General features: G+C 41.1%; 1 protein-coding gene across 2 annotated transcripts; it reads left to right on the forward strand.

The window, feature by feature from the left end:
• The first annotated feature begins 522 nt into the window (after positions 1 to 522).
• Positions 523 to 11541, forward strand: LOC120739304 (E3 ubiquitin-protein ligase TRIM21-like). 2 transcript variants are annotated; one of them, XR_005697172.1, is made up of 11 exons: positions 523 to 681; positions 2711 to 2846; positions 3063 to 3130; positions 3640 to 3744; positions 7002 to 7097; positions 7192 to 7295; positions 7447 to 7555; positions 7712 to 7853; positions 7935 to 7961; positions 8090 to 10980; positions 11439 to 11541. XR_005697172.1 is itself a non-coding variant. In XM_040041020.1 (10 exons), exons 2-10 carry the CDS (start codon positions 2729 to 2731, stop codon positions 8632 to 8634), a joined length of 1314 nt encoding a protein of 437 aa, XP_039896954.1. In that variant the 5' UTR covers positions 523 to 681; positions 2711 to 2728; the 3' UTR covers positions 8635 to 11432. The 2 variants fall into 2 exon arrangements, 1 of the variants encoding a protein (XP_039896954.1); XM_040041020.1 differs by lacking the exon at positions 11439 to 11541 and having other exon boundaries at positions 8090 to 11432.
• Positions 11542 to 13712: the final 2171 nt, after the last annotated feature.

Consider the following 13712-nt stretch of genomic DNA (forward strand, 5'->3'; position numbering starts at 1 on the left):
ATCGCATCACGCATCCCATCAGTTTTTTTATTATTATTACAATATTTGTAAAAAAACAAAAAAACGATCCACTTTTATTTATCACGCAAAAAGATTAAAATTTAGTGTGGAAAAACTCAGCACATTAAAGGTGATTTCACTTTGACTGTTTGTCTTACACATGAAATGAAAGCTTGAAAGACCTGACCACATATCTATGCAAATGGCTGCACCTTTGCAGCTCAAAGCCGAACACACACCAACAACAACCAAACTCGGGCCCAAGGACAGACTTTCAAGCCGGCGAGGCGTGATTGCGGATGCCGCTTACAAGCGTCCTCCTCCCTCGCAGCCCCGCCACAGTAAGCTACGTTAAATACTGTTATAACAAAAATGGTTAAAATATCTTTATCCTGGGATCCAGACCAGCGATGTACACTCACACGAGGATGTCAGCTGTGTTTGTATTTGTTTTCTCTTGTTTGTCTTAAAGAATGAATGAACGCTGTTCCCTTTTTTTTCCATGACGTTTCCAGTAACAGAGTATTTCGCAGTGACGTGTTGCAACTCTTTAGAGTTGAATTTAAATGGCTGGTTTCGGGATTGATTTGGAAAAAACGAAACTGAATCTGCACCCGGGAGGAGCTGAGTGTGGAGAAAGCAGCAGATCGCACAGCTGACCATCGAGACGGAGGACCGCAGGTAGGCTGCTCAGCACTTTGGTGTTAATTTCAACTTTTTGAAAGGTTTCATGATAAAATAGCCTGACAGTCTCACTAACCCATTCACTCTCGTGCCTGCATGAGTGAAAGAAAAACAGATAATATTAAAATATCACGCCTTTGTATAATAATATGTGTTTTTATATGTATTTTATTTTGTGTAGATGCTGTGAAGTCATCTAATTGGGAATTAAATCTAAAAATTTGATAGTTAACTGGTAGTTTGTAGAGTGCAGCAAACAAAGTTATATAGACAAACTTATGCAACACAACTCCAGTTAATTACACGCGGATCATTTCACCACAAGGAAGCTGTCATGGTTATCAAAGTCAAGCGCAGGTTGCAGGTGCTCAGCTACACACGAAACATTTTTCCCCCCCACTAGGCTGCTTTTCTTTCCATGGCAGGAATAACCAAATCCAACATGTTAATTGCGGGAGTTGGGTTCTAAAAATAACCAGCAATAGGCGAAATCAGCAAAGTATTCAACTTTATTTTTTACAATTATTATAGATATTTAAGGCCGTAAAAACCCCTCACTACACACTATATACACTTTTGTCAGACAGGCATGAACATTTTCATGCTTTTCTCTCTTTTTTAAGCACTAAAAGTTCAAACCTTCATAGAAAAATAAGTCCAGTATACAGAAAGAAACCAACTTCAGAGTCCCACTGCTAGCGATCGGCACGGAGGAAATTTGCACTAAACAAATGGGGAGGTGTACCGCATTATAGCAATGGTCTACTGTACTACTCTTATAAAGTAATTTTAACTCCTCCTAGTCCGAAGTAGCTTTCAGTTTGTGGGTGTTTGTGCTGTGCAAAGGAAAATATCACTTCTCCTATGTGGTCAAACACTGAAAGGTAGATTTATATAAAGGTTTATAAAAGAGACACGATATAACCATAACACAAAAGTTTTATTCTTGTAGCATCAGTAAAACTAATGACAGTTATGCAGATCCCTGTGTTATGTACACAACCCATTTCTTTCTACATTTATGTTTTATTAAACATTATGTACACTATACCCACACATAAATACATGTTTCTCTTACACCAAGTTGATCGGGATTAGAAACCACACATGACTGTTACACACACAAATCGCTCTATAGTACTGTTGGCACACTGTATAAGGGTCCTAGATTTGAATTCATGCTGGGGATAGTGTGGAGCTTGCATGTTCCCCCTGTGCCTGCTTGGGCATTTCCTCCCACAGTCCACAGACATGCTAGATCAATCGTGTTGCACGTTGTTCAGTCTTAACACCTCTAAGCCCAGGTCATTCTTGAAAAAAATAACTTTCATTTCACTGAGTTGCTGACCTGTCAAAATGTAATCTTACTGAGACAATACTCTCCTTTTAACTTCCTGTTTCATTTGGCTAGAGAAATAATAAATAAATATCTTGTTTATCTCATTTGGAAATGTTTTTTTTTTTAATATAAGGACATCAGTGTTAATAACTATGACAACATTGCACTGAAGGTAAAGAGTATGTAACCCGAAACCCTTATTAAACCAATGAAACTTCTGTACCAGTATCTTGATGCACGCTCAATCATCCAGGTAGTGACGTCCAGATGAAAAGAATCAACCTTTTGGGGTACTGTACCAGTAGTATCCCTTTCTGAGTTTGGTTCCTAATGTTAAGAAAAGCTCGATACTTCATATAATTTGGAACAACACTTACTTTTCTGAAAGTTTTAAACACTGCAACTATGCCGTCTGTACCATGACTACTATGGTCACAAAAAACAAAATAATAAAGCAAAAAGACAAAGCTCTCAGTTTAAGTTTTGTGATTTGTGTGTTTATGATCTCCTGACTATTAAAATGAAAAGAAACAGTAATAAGCAAGCAGAAGAAAGACAAACTGCTTACCAGAGGAGTGCAGAAGTGTGGTGAAATTTAGGGAAAGGTAGACAGAGTTAAGCATCATAAAATCATACACTGCTTATTTTGGCTTCACTCACAAATATGTTGACAATATTCTGTTACAGACACCCAACTTATTCAACATGAATGCTCAGGGTTGCCACTGCGGTTTGACCAAATGTAAATGCTTCAGAGGTCACAAGAGATCCAGGTTCTTACAACCGAGCTACAATGAACCTGAAATCAATATAGAGAGTTCTGGTGAGTGCACCGATTGTACTGTGTTTGTGCTGATGTAGGGCCTAGAGAAAAATCCTCACTAACACTTCTGTTATCATTCCAGCTTACAATGAGAGTTAATGTATTTCAGCATTTTATGTAATTTAGCAGTATAGCAACCCCCACATCACACTTAAACCATTTATATCTGACAACAGACACAAAACGGTGAACAATGAGTGTCTTCTTTTCCTACAGTCTTTGGTACTCCACAGTGCTCTCATAAAACTACTTTGACCCGCTTTGACGATTCCAGAGTTCTGCAGGTACTTCATATTTCTTAAAGATATCATTCAGATGCATGTAAAATTGACTCATACTGAATAATACTTTATCAAACCAAAATAAAGCTCCTCTTAAAGAGCACATGGTGGCCAAAGACATCATTTTGCTCATTTGCTAAGAATGTAACAGGCCTTTTAGCTGCATTGTTCAACAGAGTCATTGCTGAATTCAAAGTAAAACTATATAAACATTAGTTTAATTCTTCCTCCGAAGGAAAAGAGTATGTAATAAGTTCCACTTGTTTTTCTGTCTGTCTGTTTCTTAGCAAGATGTTTGTTTTCAAGATATCATTTTTAAATTTTCTGTCATGGTAAATACCAATAACAGCTCAAGCAGATATCATTTTGGTGAACAGAACTTCACTACAATATATTAGGCCTCGGAAGAAATGAGCACCTAGGTTGCCTAAACATTTTACTATGGCCATCTTTGTTCGAGCTTAAGGTCAAGGTTGACCTTTGTGCTCTGTTGCTCTTGTTGTATCTTATAGGTGGCACAGTTCTTGGAGAGACCTAGGACCACAGCTCAGCAAGCAGCAATCGGTCTTATGGGGATAGCCTTGGAGGAAGAGAAGAAAGCCAAATATCTACAAAAGGTTCTGCAATTTTAATACAGTTACTACAGTAACAGTTACTGTTACCATCCATCCATCCATCTTCATCCGCTTTATCCGAGGCCGGGTCGCGGGGGCAGCAGCCTAAGCAAAGAGGCCCAGACCTCCCTCTCCCCAGCCACCTCCTCCAGCTTATCCGGGGGAACACCAAGGCGTTCCTAGGCCAGCCGAGAGATATAATCTCTCCGGCGTGTCCTGGGTCTGCCCCGGGGCCTCCTCCCGGTGGGACATGCCTGAAACACCTCACCCAGGAGGCGCCCAGGGGGCATCCTTGTCAGATGCCCGAACCACCTCAGCTGGCTCCTTTCGATGTGGAGCAGCAGCTGCTCTACTCTGAGCCCCTCCCAGATGGCCGAACTTCTCACCCTATCTCTAAGGGAGAGGCCAGCCACCCTTCAGAGGAAGCTCATTTCTGCCGCTTGTATCCGCGATCTCGTTCTTTCGGTCACTACCCACAGCTCGTGGCCATAGGTGAGGGTAGGGATGTAGATCGACCGGTAAATTGAGAGCTTCGCTTTTACACTCAGCTCCCTCTTCACCATGACGGACCGGTGCAGCGTCCGCATTACTGCAGCTGCAGCCCCAATCCGTCTGTCGATCTCCGGCTCCCTTCTCCCATCACTCGCGAACAAGACCCCGAGATACTTGAACTCCTCCACTTGGGGCAGGAACTCATCCCCGACCCGGAGTGGGTACTCCTCCTTGAATCGCTACCTTATCGTGGTGGAGGGGTTTGTGTGTCCCAGGGATCCCAGGGGCTATGTTGTCTGGGGGCTTTTGCCCCCTGGTAGGGTCTCCCATGGCAAATTGGTCCTGGGTGAGGGACCAGACAAACAGCGATTCAGAAGACCCTTATGAAAAGAATATCGAGAGAACAGTTTACCCTGCCCGGGATAGGGTTACCGGGGCCCCGCCCTGGAGCCAGGCCCGGGGAGGGTGCCCAAGGGCGAGCGTCTGGTGGTCGGGCCTTAGTCCATGGGGCCCGGCCGGGCACAGCCCGAAGAGGAGACATGGGCCCATCCTCCCGCAGGCCCACCACCCGCAGGAGTCGCCATAGGGGTCGGGTGCATTGTGTGTCGGGTGGCGGCCAGGAGCGGAGGCCCTGGCGGACTGACCCCCGGCTGCCAAGACTGGCAATAGGGACAGTTACTGTTACTATTTATTTATTTATTTTATTTAGAAAGAGGGGCAATACACGTTAATGAACATTTTAACAAATGTAAATATGTCAGATTATAGCCTTGGGCCCTCTGGCAGGTTGGTGTTAAACGCAAGTTAGTAAAAACATACAGAGACACTATTTACAGATCATGTGACAAGGGCAAAAACAGTGATCACATCATACTAGAACAAACAATGACAAGAGGATAACAATAACGGAAGCATCAATTATATTGCACAAACCCCAGTACTGTGCATGCCCTGACTGTCATGATATTGCACTGACCCGTTACACTAATAGTTGTTTCCCTTTTTGTAATACACTAACTCTTTTTCACGTCCAATATAAAGCATGATTATTAAACATGATCACAGACTTGTACTTTCCCTCACTGACAGTGGAAGACTATTCCAGAAGCTCACTCCCTGATGTGACAGAGCATTCTGTGAAAAGGTGGTCCGCCTGAATGCCAATTCACAATCACCTCTAACGGTGGCTCGAGTCCGTCGAGACCCGGCAACACTGCTAGACTTTTGTTTAATAAAATCACTCATTGGTGGAGGCACCAGACCATGTATAACTTTGTATATTATACAGGCAGGTTTAAATAATTTGAAATTAGTAAAATTTAGAAACTTGTATTTATCTAAAATTTGACAATGGTAATATGGAAAACGTTTCTTATCTAATATTTTCAATGCTCTTTTGTAGCATACTTCAATTGGCCTAATAGCAGCAAAGCTCGTATAGGACCAACTTATAATACAGTATTCAATTTGAGCCAGTATCCTAGAGTGCAGGAATGTAATCGCTGCTGTCTGTTAATGATGTGCGGATATGTCTAAAGTTCTGTATATTAACATTTACAGTTTTCACTACTTTTGTAACGTGTTTTTTAAAGGATAATTTCGAGTCTAGTAGCACTCCCAAATACTTAAATTCCTCAGCATTAATTAGTTCTTGTGCACCAAAGCACCAAGCAGACTTTTACTGCAGCTACGGTTGTTTTAGGTTTACTAAAAAACATTGATACGGTCTTTTTAACAGGCATGAGTCATTCAGCCATTTTTGTAAATCATGTAATGCCAATGAAAGCTGATGGGCTGCATCATCAGCAGTTTTGGCTTACATACTCGTGTCCACATTTTTTCTCACATTGGGCAAGTCATTTACATAAAGTGAAAATAACAGGGGGCCAAGAATTAGACCCTGAGGGACACCTTGCATACAGTAAAGATAGGGTGACTTGCTATTCTTTATTTGAACGCATTGTTTTCTATCTGATAGATAAGACTGTATCCATTTAACGGTGTGATTACTAAAGTTAAATGTTTACAGTCTAGACAAGAGCTTAAGATGATGTGTCAAACGCACGCACTAGTGCCTAGTAACAGAGTAATAATAACTGGAATTTCTCTAACTAAACCCCAAGAAATGCTGAAAATGCTTCAAAAGGCAACAACAACAGAAACACTGTAGCTTGTGAAGTAAAACCTTGGAGATACCTACCGGCTCTGTGTTTGCATACGGCTCAATCAAAGCCACCACACCCCTAATTTTGGGCCTTTATTAATGTCCACAAAGGTGGGTTATATATATCCAGTATATTGACAGTAAAACTGTTATGAAGGGGGCAACTATTGCAGTTTTGTTCCTGGTTGTGTCTTATGTTGCTGTTTAGCTGGGCATTTTAACACTACGGTCTGTCTGTTGGGACTGAATCACTTTGGGAGCCAGCCTCCAGTAGCCACTAGAGGAACTGCTGTTTATAGAAATTCATTTTGCATCCCAATATTAATCAGTTCTCCAGGTTGATTAATAATTGGGCTCTTTCTTTTAGCTCCACCATGAAGTTAACATTTGCAGGGTCTAGTACCATACCTCAACAGTTATTAGATCTGATCCCATCGTTTTTGGTACAAGCTCAAAACAGGAACTGTTTTAAATGTCCACATACCTGCCAGCAAATCTCAGCATAACAGTCGACTCTAGGTGCAGACTCACAGAGCTGCTGGCATTCTGTTTTTATCTCATTATAACTTGAAAGTATTATACGTGTCCTTTGTCCTCTTTCAAGGCTAAACAAGAAAAACTGAAAGCTGATTTCGAGCAGCAAATTTATATCAGAGAGCAAAAGATGGCTGAAGTCAGATCATCGGAAATAGACTGCATGGTACAGACTGTAACATATGTTTGATTTTTTTGTTTTGTTTGTTTGTTTGCTTTGATATTGATCTAAACCCTCCACTCTGTTTGACGGCTTTCAGGCTAGTTTGGACACAGAGTGGCTGGAAGTCAGCAATTTCTTCTCCAACTTAATAAAAGTCGTGGCGGATGCTCGGCAGACAGCCCTTCAGCCTCTGGAGAAAAGGTTGGTCCTGTGAGGTTATGTTGTATTTTTTTTGTTTTGTTTTTCTCTTAGTTCATTGGTGATGAACAGCTTAACATCACCACAGAGATCCTTTGTGTTGCTATGGTGCAGTACATTTTTAATAAAATAGGCTGTCTTGTGGACACTCTAGGAGACGGACAGTAAAAAGAGACACTCAGGATCTCCTCCAGAAGCTTCAGAGAGAAGTTGATGTGCTCAAAAAGGCCATTGATGAGTCAATCAAAAACCCAGACTTAGAGGTGAGCCACATGGGCCTGAAGTCCATCGTCTGGTCTTTTTAAATACTGGAGCATAAAAGCACTTAAAAGAGGAAACATTTAATTTCTGTGCCGTGTCAGTTCTGCTTCATTTAAAATCATTAAATTGTGTCATGGTGTCTGCACACACACATACAGGTTTCTCCTCTAAGACTCCTGAATGACTCTAATGGGACAAATGTACATGTTGACACTTCACTCTCCCTCGGCACACTGTCAGTTACGACTTCAAACATGATGAAGCAAATTCACGAGAAACTGGATAAACTGTCAACCATCGGTGAGTCTTTTGATTTATCATGACTTCTGTTAAAATCTATACTTGATTTGCTGAATCTTACTCAGATTTCTGCTTCCACAGAACTCAAGAGGATTCCCACATTTGCAGGTATGTATGTCAAAATAAAAACAGCATTTAAATAGAAGAACATGGTGATTGTTCTACATTTTCATTGTAAATGCACAAAAAAAAAAAAAAAAACCCACACACACACACTTGTATTCTTTTGACTGCAGTGGACGTGAAGCTTGACCCGACTACCGCACACCAAAGCCTTGAAATTTCTGATAATGGGAAAAAAGTGAGAGATGGTGGAAAGACGTCGAAAGATCCTGATTCTCCGCAGAGGTTTGATGTATTTGGAAGTGTCCTGGGGCTCAATAGGCTGTCCTCTGGCAGGGCATACTGGGAGGTGGAGGTCAGGAACAAGACTGGGTGGGATCTGGGCGTGACGAGACGTTACGCAAACCGCAAGGGGAAACTTTCGATCAATCCTGACAGTGGTTACTGGGTTATTGTACATTATGAAGACCAAAACTATTTAGCCCTAATGACACCACCCATGAGGCTTTTACTTAAAAGGAAACTTCAGAAAGTCGGGGTGTTTGTAGATTATGAGGAAGGTCTCGTGTCCTTTTACGATGTGACGTCTCAGTCTCACATCTTCTCATTTACTGAGTGTTTGTTTGGTGGTGAGATCCTTCCATACTTCAGTCCACATCTGAAACAAAATGAGAAAAACAGCGATCCTTTGATTATCTCTGCTGTGCAAAAGCAGTAATAATCACATCCACTGGATTTGGTGCAGTGAATGCATCACTGATAAGCAATATATGTGTTCAGGTGTGCAGTAAGAGTTTAATGATTTTCTGTGTGTGTTTTCTTACCTGCCCATCGGGCATTTGCTTGTCCAGATTTTAACATTTTTCATTATAAAATGCATTAATGAAAATATCCTGACTCAGGTTTTTATGTAACAAATAAGGGAATCATACAGTAGTGCAAATTAATAGAAACAATATGAACAATGAAATAACATAAAATTATTAACAGGGGAAATAACATTTACGAGGTCTTGGCATGTTGAAATAGCTCCTTTCACAAAAGACAGAAATGATAGAAAGAAGAAAATCCCTTCTAAAGATATTCGTGACATTTCTTTAAGAAAACCATTAGGACATATTATGATCAAATGTTGTGTTCGGTGTTGATCACCAGTAACTAGGGATGGTGCACTTTTCAAAATCAGCTATTATCCAATTCCTGTCACGAGCTATCTGAGCGGCATGTCAAAATTGGAGTAACAAAATCATGCACCTAGATTAAGGTAACGTTAAGAAGTAATTTGACGTTAATCCCTTGGATGTAACAGAGCACTTGACTTGTACATGAACTGGTGTATATATGAATCAGAATACTTTAGTAATCCTTAAGGAAATAATATTTGTTTTTAAATATACTTTTCTACTCACTTTGAGCAGATTGCTTTCTTACTACAGGCCTTGGGGGACTGGGGGTTAATTCAGGACTCAGGATTTATGACACACAGTTTAAGAGGAGCCAGGGATCAAACCACCAACCTTGCCATTAGCAGATGGCCTGCTCTACCAACTAAGCCACAGGGGCCTTGCTATTGAAGGTTAACTTTAAAATATTAAGTTAACTTTGTGCAAATAGGCTTACGTCATACGTCTTTACCGTTGTCCTAAGAGTTGCAAGACTGGAATACTTGAACTCTCTGTGTGCCTGTGACATTTGGTCTCTGCTGATTCTTGTCTGCTGTGTACACATACTCTCACTCTTTTACATATCTTAATGAGGGCATCTTATTTGCATAATGTATCCCTTGCCGCTTACCCTAACCCTAACCATAAAAAATTTATACCTAATCGAACCCTCAGCCTAAACCTAAACCTAACCGTAACCTAATCGGAACCATGACACTAAAACCACATTTTGAGCCTCAAAAATGCCTTCAAACTTGTGGGGACGGGTATTTTGACCCTTTAGGTGACAGTTGGTCCCCACAAGTACAGTAGCAAGCCAATTTTCTGTCCTCACAAAGATGTCTAAACATGCACACTCACAGACACCTCAGTACTCCCTTCCCACGGCTCTGACTATACATGCTGTTTGTTTTAATTGTTGATCAAAGGATGGATTATGAATTCTTCTTGTTGTGTTTTGCTGATTGTCCTTCACTTACTGTATCAACAAACTGTTTACTTACTTACTCTTTGTTGCTCTGTTTTACAGATCCTTTTTGTAACCAGCTCCTTCTGTTCAACCTTTTGTTTCATTTTGTGCTTTTGCTTCTCGAGCTTCTTATGTTGTGGTTTTCAGGAGTCACTATATGGCATTTAATAGATGTGTGTAATATTCTGTCCATCAGATGCACAGAAATGAATAAAACTTTCATTTAGGAACTTTTTTTGTGCATTTTTTGCCATAATGTTACTACAAATAAGTTTGCAGCTGTAGATTCTAAAGATACAATAATAACATATAATATCAATTATTATTGTTATTAATTAATATTATATTTGATTTTGTTGGGTTTGTCTAGGCACAAATCCCGCTGGAACACAAAACCACCAACTGCACGGCAAAACAAGACAAGAGTGCGCTCTCTGTGTTTTCTGACTCGCGAGGGAAGTCAGCCAAGGTCGAGGAAAAGATCCCTTCACCTGGATCCCTTCGCCAACTTCGACTGAATTCCTCGTTACTGCCATTTTCATCCTCAACAAGCAATCATTCATGAATATGCAATTACAAATACATGTGACAGTCTTAAGCAGGCATATCTGAGCAACATCAGTGTCTGTAATCTGTGTGTGGGTGCATGTGTGTCTGTGTGTTTTCAGCCATACCATACATAGACATACGATGAACTTAACACGTGTATGATGTATGCTGAAAAGCACTTCCTCCCACTGTGCAAATATGAAGCTAACATTTCCCGCTTGTGGAGGCTGCCATATTGCACTTTTGGAGCAGAGTCTGACGCTCCCATCCACACACCCGCTGGATGTGACCACGAACACGTCCGCTACACTTTTTACGTAGCCCGGCTGCTCCAGTTTATCTGCTGATGAGTTTACCGTGACTGATGACTCGTTCAATTAAGGTAAATACAACCATGTCACTATTATAAAAAAGACACACAGCTTATCGTCTTATAGTTCTACAACATCTAAAGTCACTCTGTTAACTTGTGTGCTAGATTAGCCGCTAGCATATGCAATTTGTTGGAAGGTTGTTGCAAGCTACTTAGGGATGCTACACACCTGTTATTCTAATAGTCTGCAATTTTGAATGATTCAGCCTCCTTAGTTTTTGTTATCCAATTTTAGACAGCGATGAGATCAGCTGCACACTGCACAGAGGCCCAGAGTTACTTTTCATATCAAAAATGTAATGCTGTCCTTTGAGATTTTAACATAAGACTGAAGATTTAAACACTTTTAGATCAATTACAAGAACAGAGCACTTCACAGCCTGCTAACATGGAAACTTTAAATAAAAACAGCAGCAGAAGGTTTCATAGTAGTGTAAGTTTAATTTGTTCTTTTCATTTAATTATAGATTCCACATTATTGTCAACGGCTATGGGCGACTGTGGCTCAGGGGGTTGGGAATCGCATCTGTAACCGGAAGGTCGCCGGTTCGATCCCTGGGATCTCTGTCCTGGTCGTTGTGTCCTTGGGCAAGACACTTTACCCTACTTGCCTACTGGTGTTGGCCAGAGGGGCCGATGGTGCGATATGGCAGCCTCGCTTCTGTCAGTCTGCCCCAGGGCAGCTGTGGCTACAACTGTAGCTGCCTCCACCAGTGTATGAATGTGAGAGTGAATGAATAGTGGTATTGTAAAGCGCTTTGGGTGCCTTGAAAAGCGCTATATAAATCCAATCCATTATTATTACATTCACCCTGGAGAGAAACTAGTGAGGGAGACCATCAGGACCAATCTGGGTTTCCTTGGTCCAGAGGTTTGGAGAAACTTCTTTCCTTTCTTTCATCACAGCTTTCCTGTGCTCAGACCCACTGAGAGAGGCATCATTTCAGAAACACCAGGAAGACAGAAGCTCATCGCAGGGATCAAGGTGGACCTCATGATTTTCACCACCAGCTCCCTCTCAGGAAACTCTTCAGAGCTCCTTCGTAGGCCCGCCCCAGAAGATGGATAAACCAGCATTTCATGAACACTGTGATGGAGACCTTTCATTTGTGTAATGTTATAAATACTTGGATAATCCTCACAGGCTCTGGATTTTTACATAAAGATATTATACTCAGTCCTGTAGAAAGTTATATATTTAATATTATGTTCTCTGGTTAGTCTGGTATGATTGAGTCTGAATTACTTTATAGTAAATAACACACTATTGGCAGAAAACTGTGAAAGAATTCCAGATCAGAAGTTTTTAGTTCAACATGCAAGTGACGACCTTTGACCTTCATCAGGTTTTATTTAATTGTGTCAGAGAAAATCAAATGTGCTCTTCATGCAGATAAGTACATCACATGTTTAAAACAGAAGCTGTGCAGGTCTGAGATCAGCAGCTTTGTAAAACACCAAACTGAGGTCCTGTTAATGCTGATATACAGTGACAGTTACATGGGTGATTAATGCTTTTGACTTTTTGTCTTTAACTTTATCAATAAAACAGCTGCAGCTTTCGCTGACAGCACATGTGGTACTTGAACCTTCGTACTGTTTTCATCTGTTAATTTTGCAGTTAACATGTGAACATGTTGGATGATCTGTCTGCTTTCACTGGGTGGTGCTGAGGTCTGAATCTGAGGGCAGCTCCTGTTATCACAACGAGAACAGAATCATCACAACCTGAAATATAAAGTTTATCCCTCAAAATTGAAATAAAAGTGATCCTTCTCTGTCCTCTCACACTGGGGATCTGAAGTTCTATTCTTACATTTTTTCAGGTCTACAGTAAAGCAGGGCGATATGGCCAAAAATATTTGATATAACTGACGATATAATTGATGCGAGACAAAATACAACTCCACAACATTACTAGCGCAAAAAGACAACCTTCCGTTTATTTTCACTTAAACAAGAAGCTGGTTTTTATGTACATTAAAGCTTTATAAAAATGTAACAGTGCAAATGCAAATTCCTTGCTGAAAGTTTAACCAAAAGGCATTTCCAGTAGAAATGGGCTGACATATCCTGAGCATAACCATGTATAATATCCACTGAAGTTAAAAAGAGGTGCTTTGCAACAATAAACTGCAGTGTGCAGACCATGGACCATAAGGTGCACAGGATTATAAGGCACATTAAGCGAAACAAAGCAGTCAGATAAATCAAACTTTATTAAACTCATTCTTCTTGCTTCCTCCACTTTTGTACCATTGATTCATTAATGTTGAATTCTCTGGCAGCTGCTATTCCCATGTTGTTGCAATATATTAATGACTAATGCAGTATATTAATGTAAACATCGGTGCCAAGGTTGCACATCTAATCTTGGACACTTTTAAACCCGACCCTTCCTGGCCGCCAGAGATTCTACGCGGCGCGGAGAACAACGAAGGACGGGCCGCTCATCTGAGGCGCAGGACAAAGAAGCGCCGAGGGAAACGCGCTGGCATTAGGAATAGACTGAGACAGCAGGCGCATCGCACACCACTGCCTAGCATCCTACTGGCCAATGTACAATCCATGGAGAACAAGCTCAATGACCTAAGAGCAAGGGTCACCTTCCAACATGACATGAGGGACTGCAACATTCTGTGCTTCACGGAGACATGGCTGACCCCCACCGTGCCGGACCAGGCCGTAACTCCATCGGATTCATTCTTTGTGCTCCGCGCGGACAGAACGGCAGAGTCAAA

Source organism: Simochromis diagramma, unplaced genomic scaffold (assembly GCF_900408965.1).
Source record: "Simochromis diagramma unplaced genomic scaffold, fSimDia1.1 OVJJ01000370.1, whole genome shotgun sequence".
Lineage (NCBI taxonomy): Eukaryota > Metazoa > Chordata > Actinopteri > Cichliformes > Cichlidae > Simochromis > Simochromis diagramma.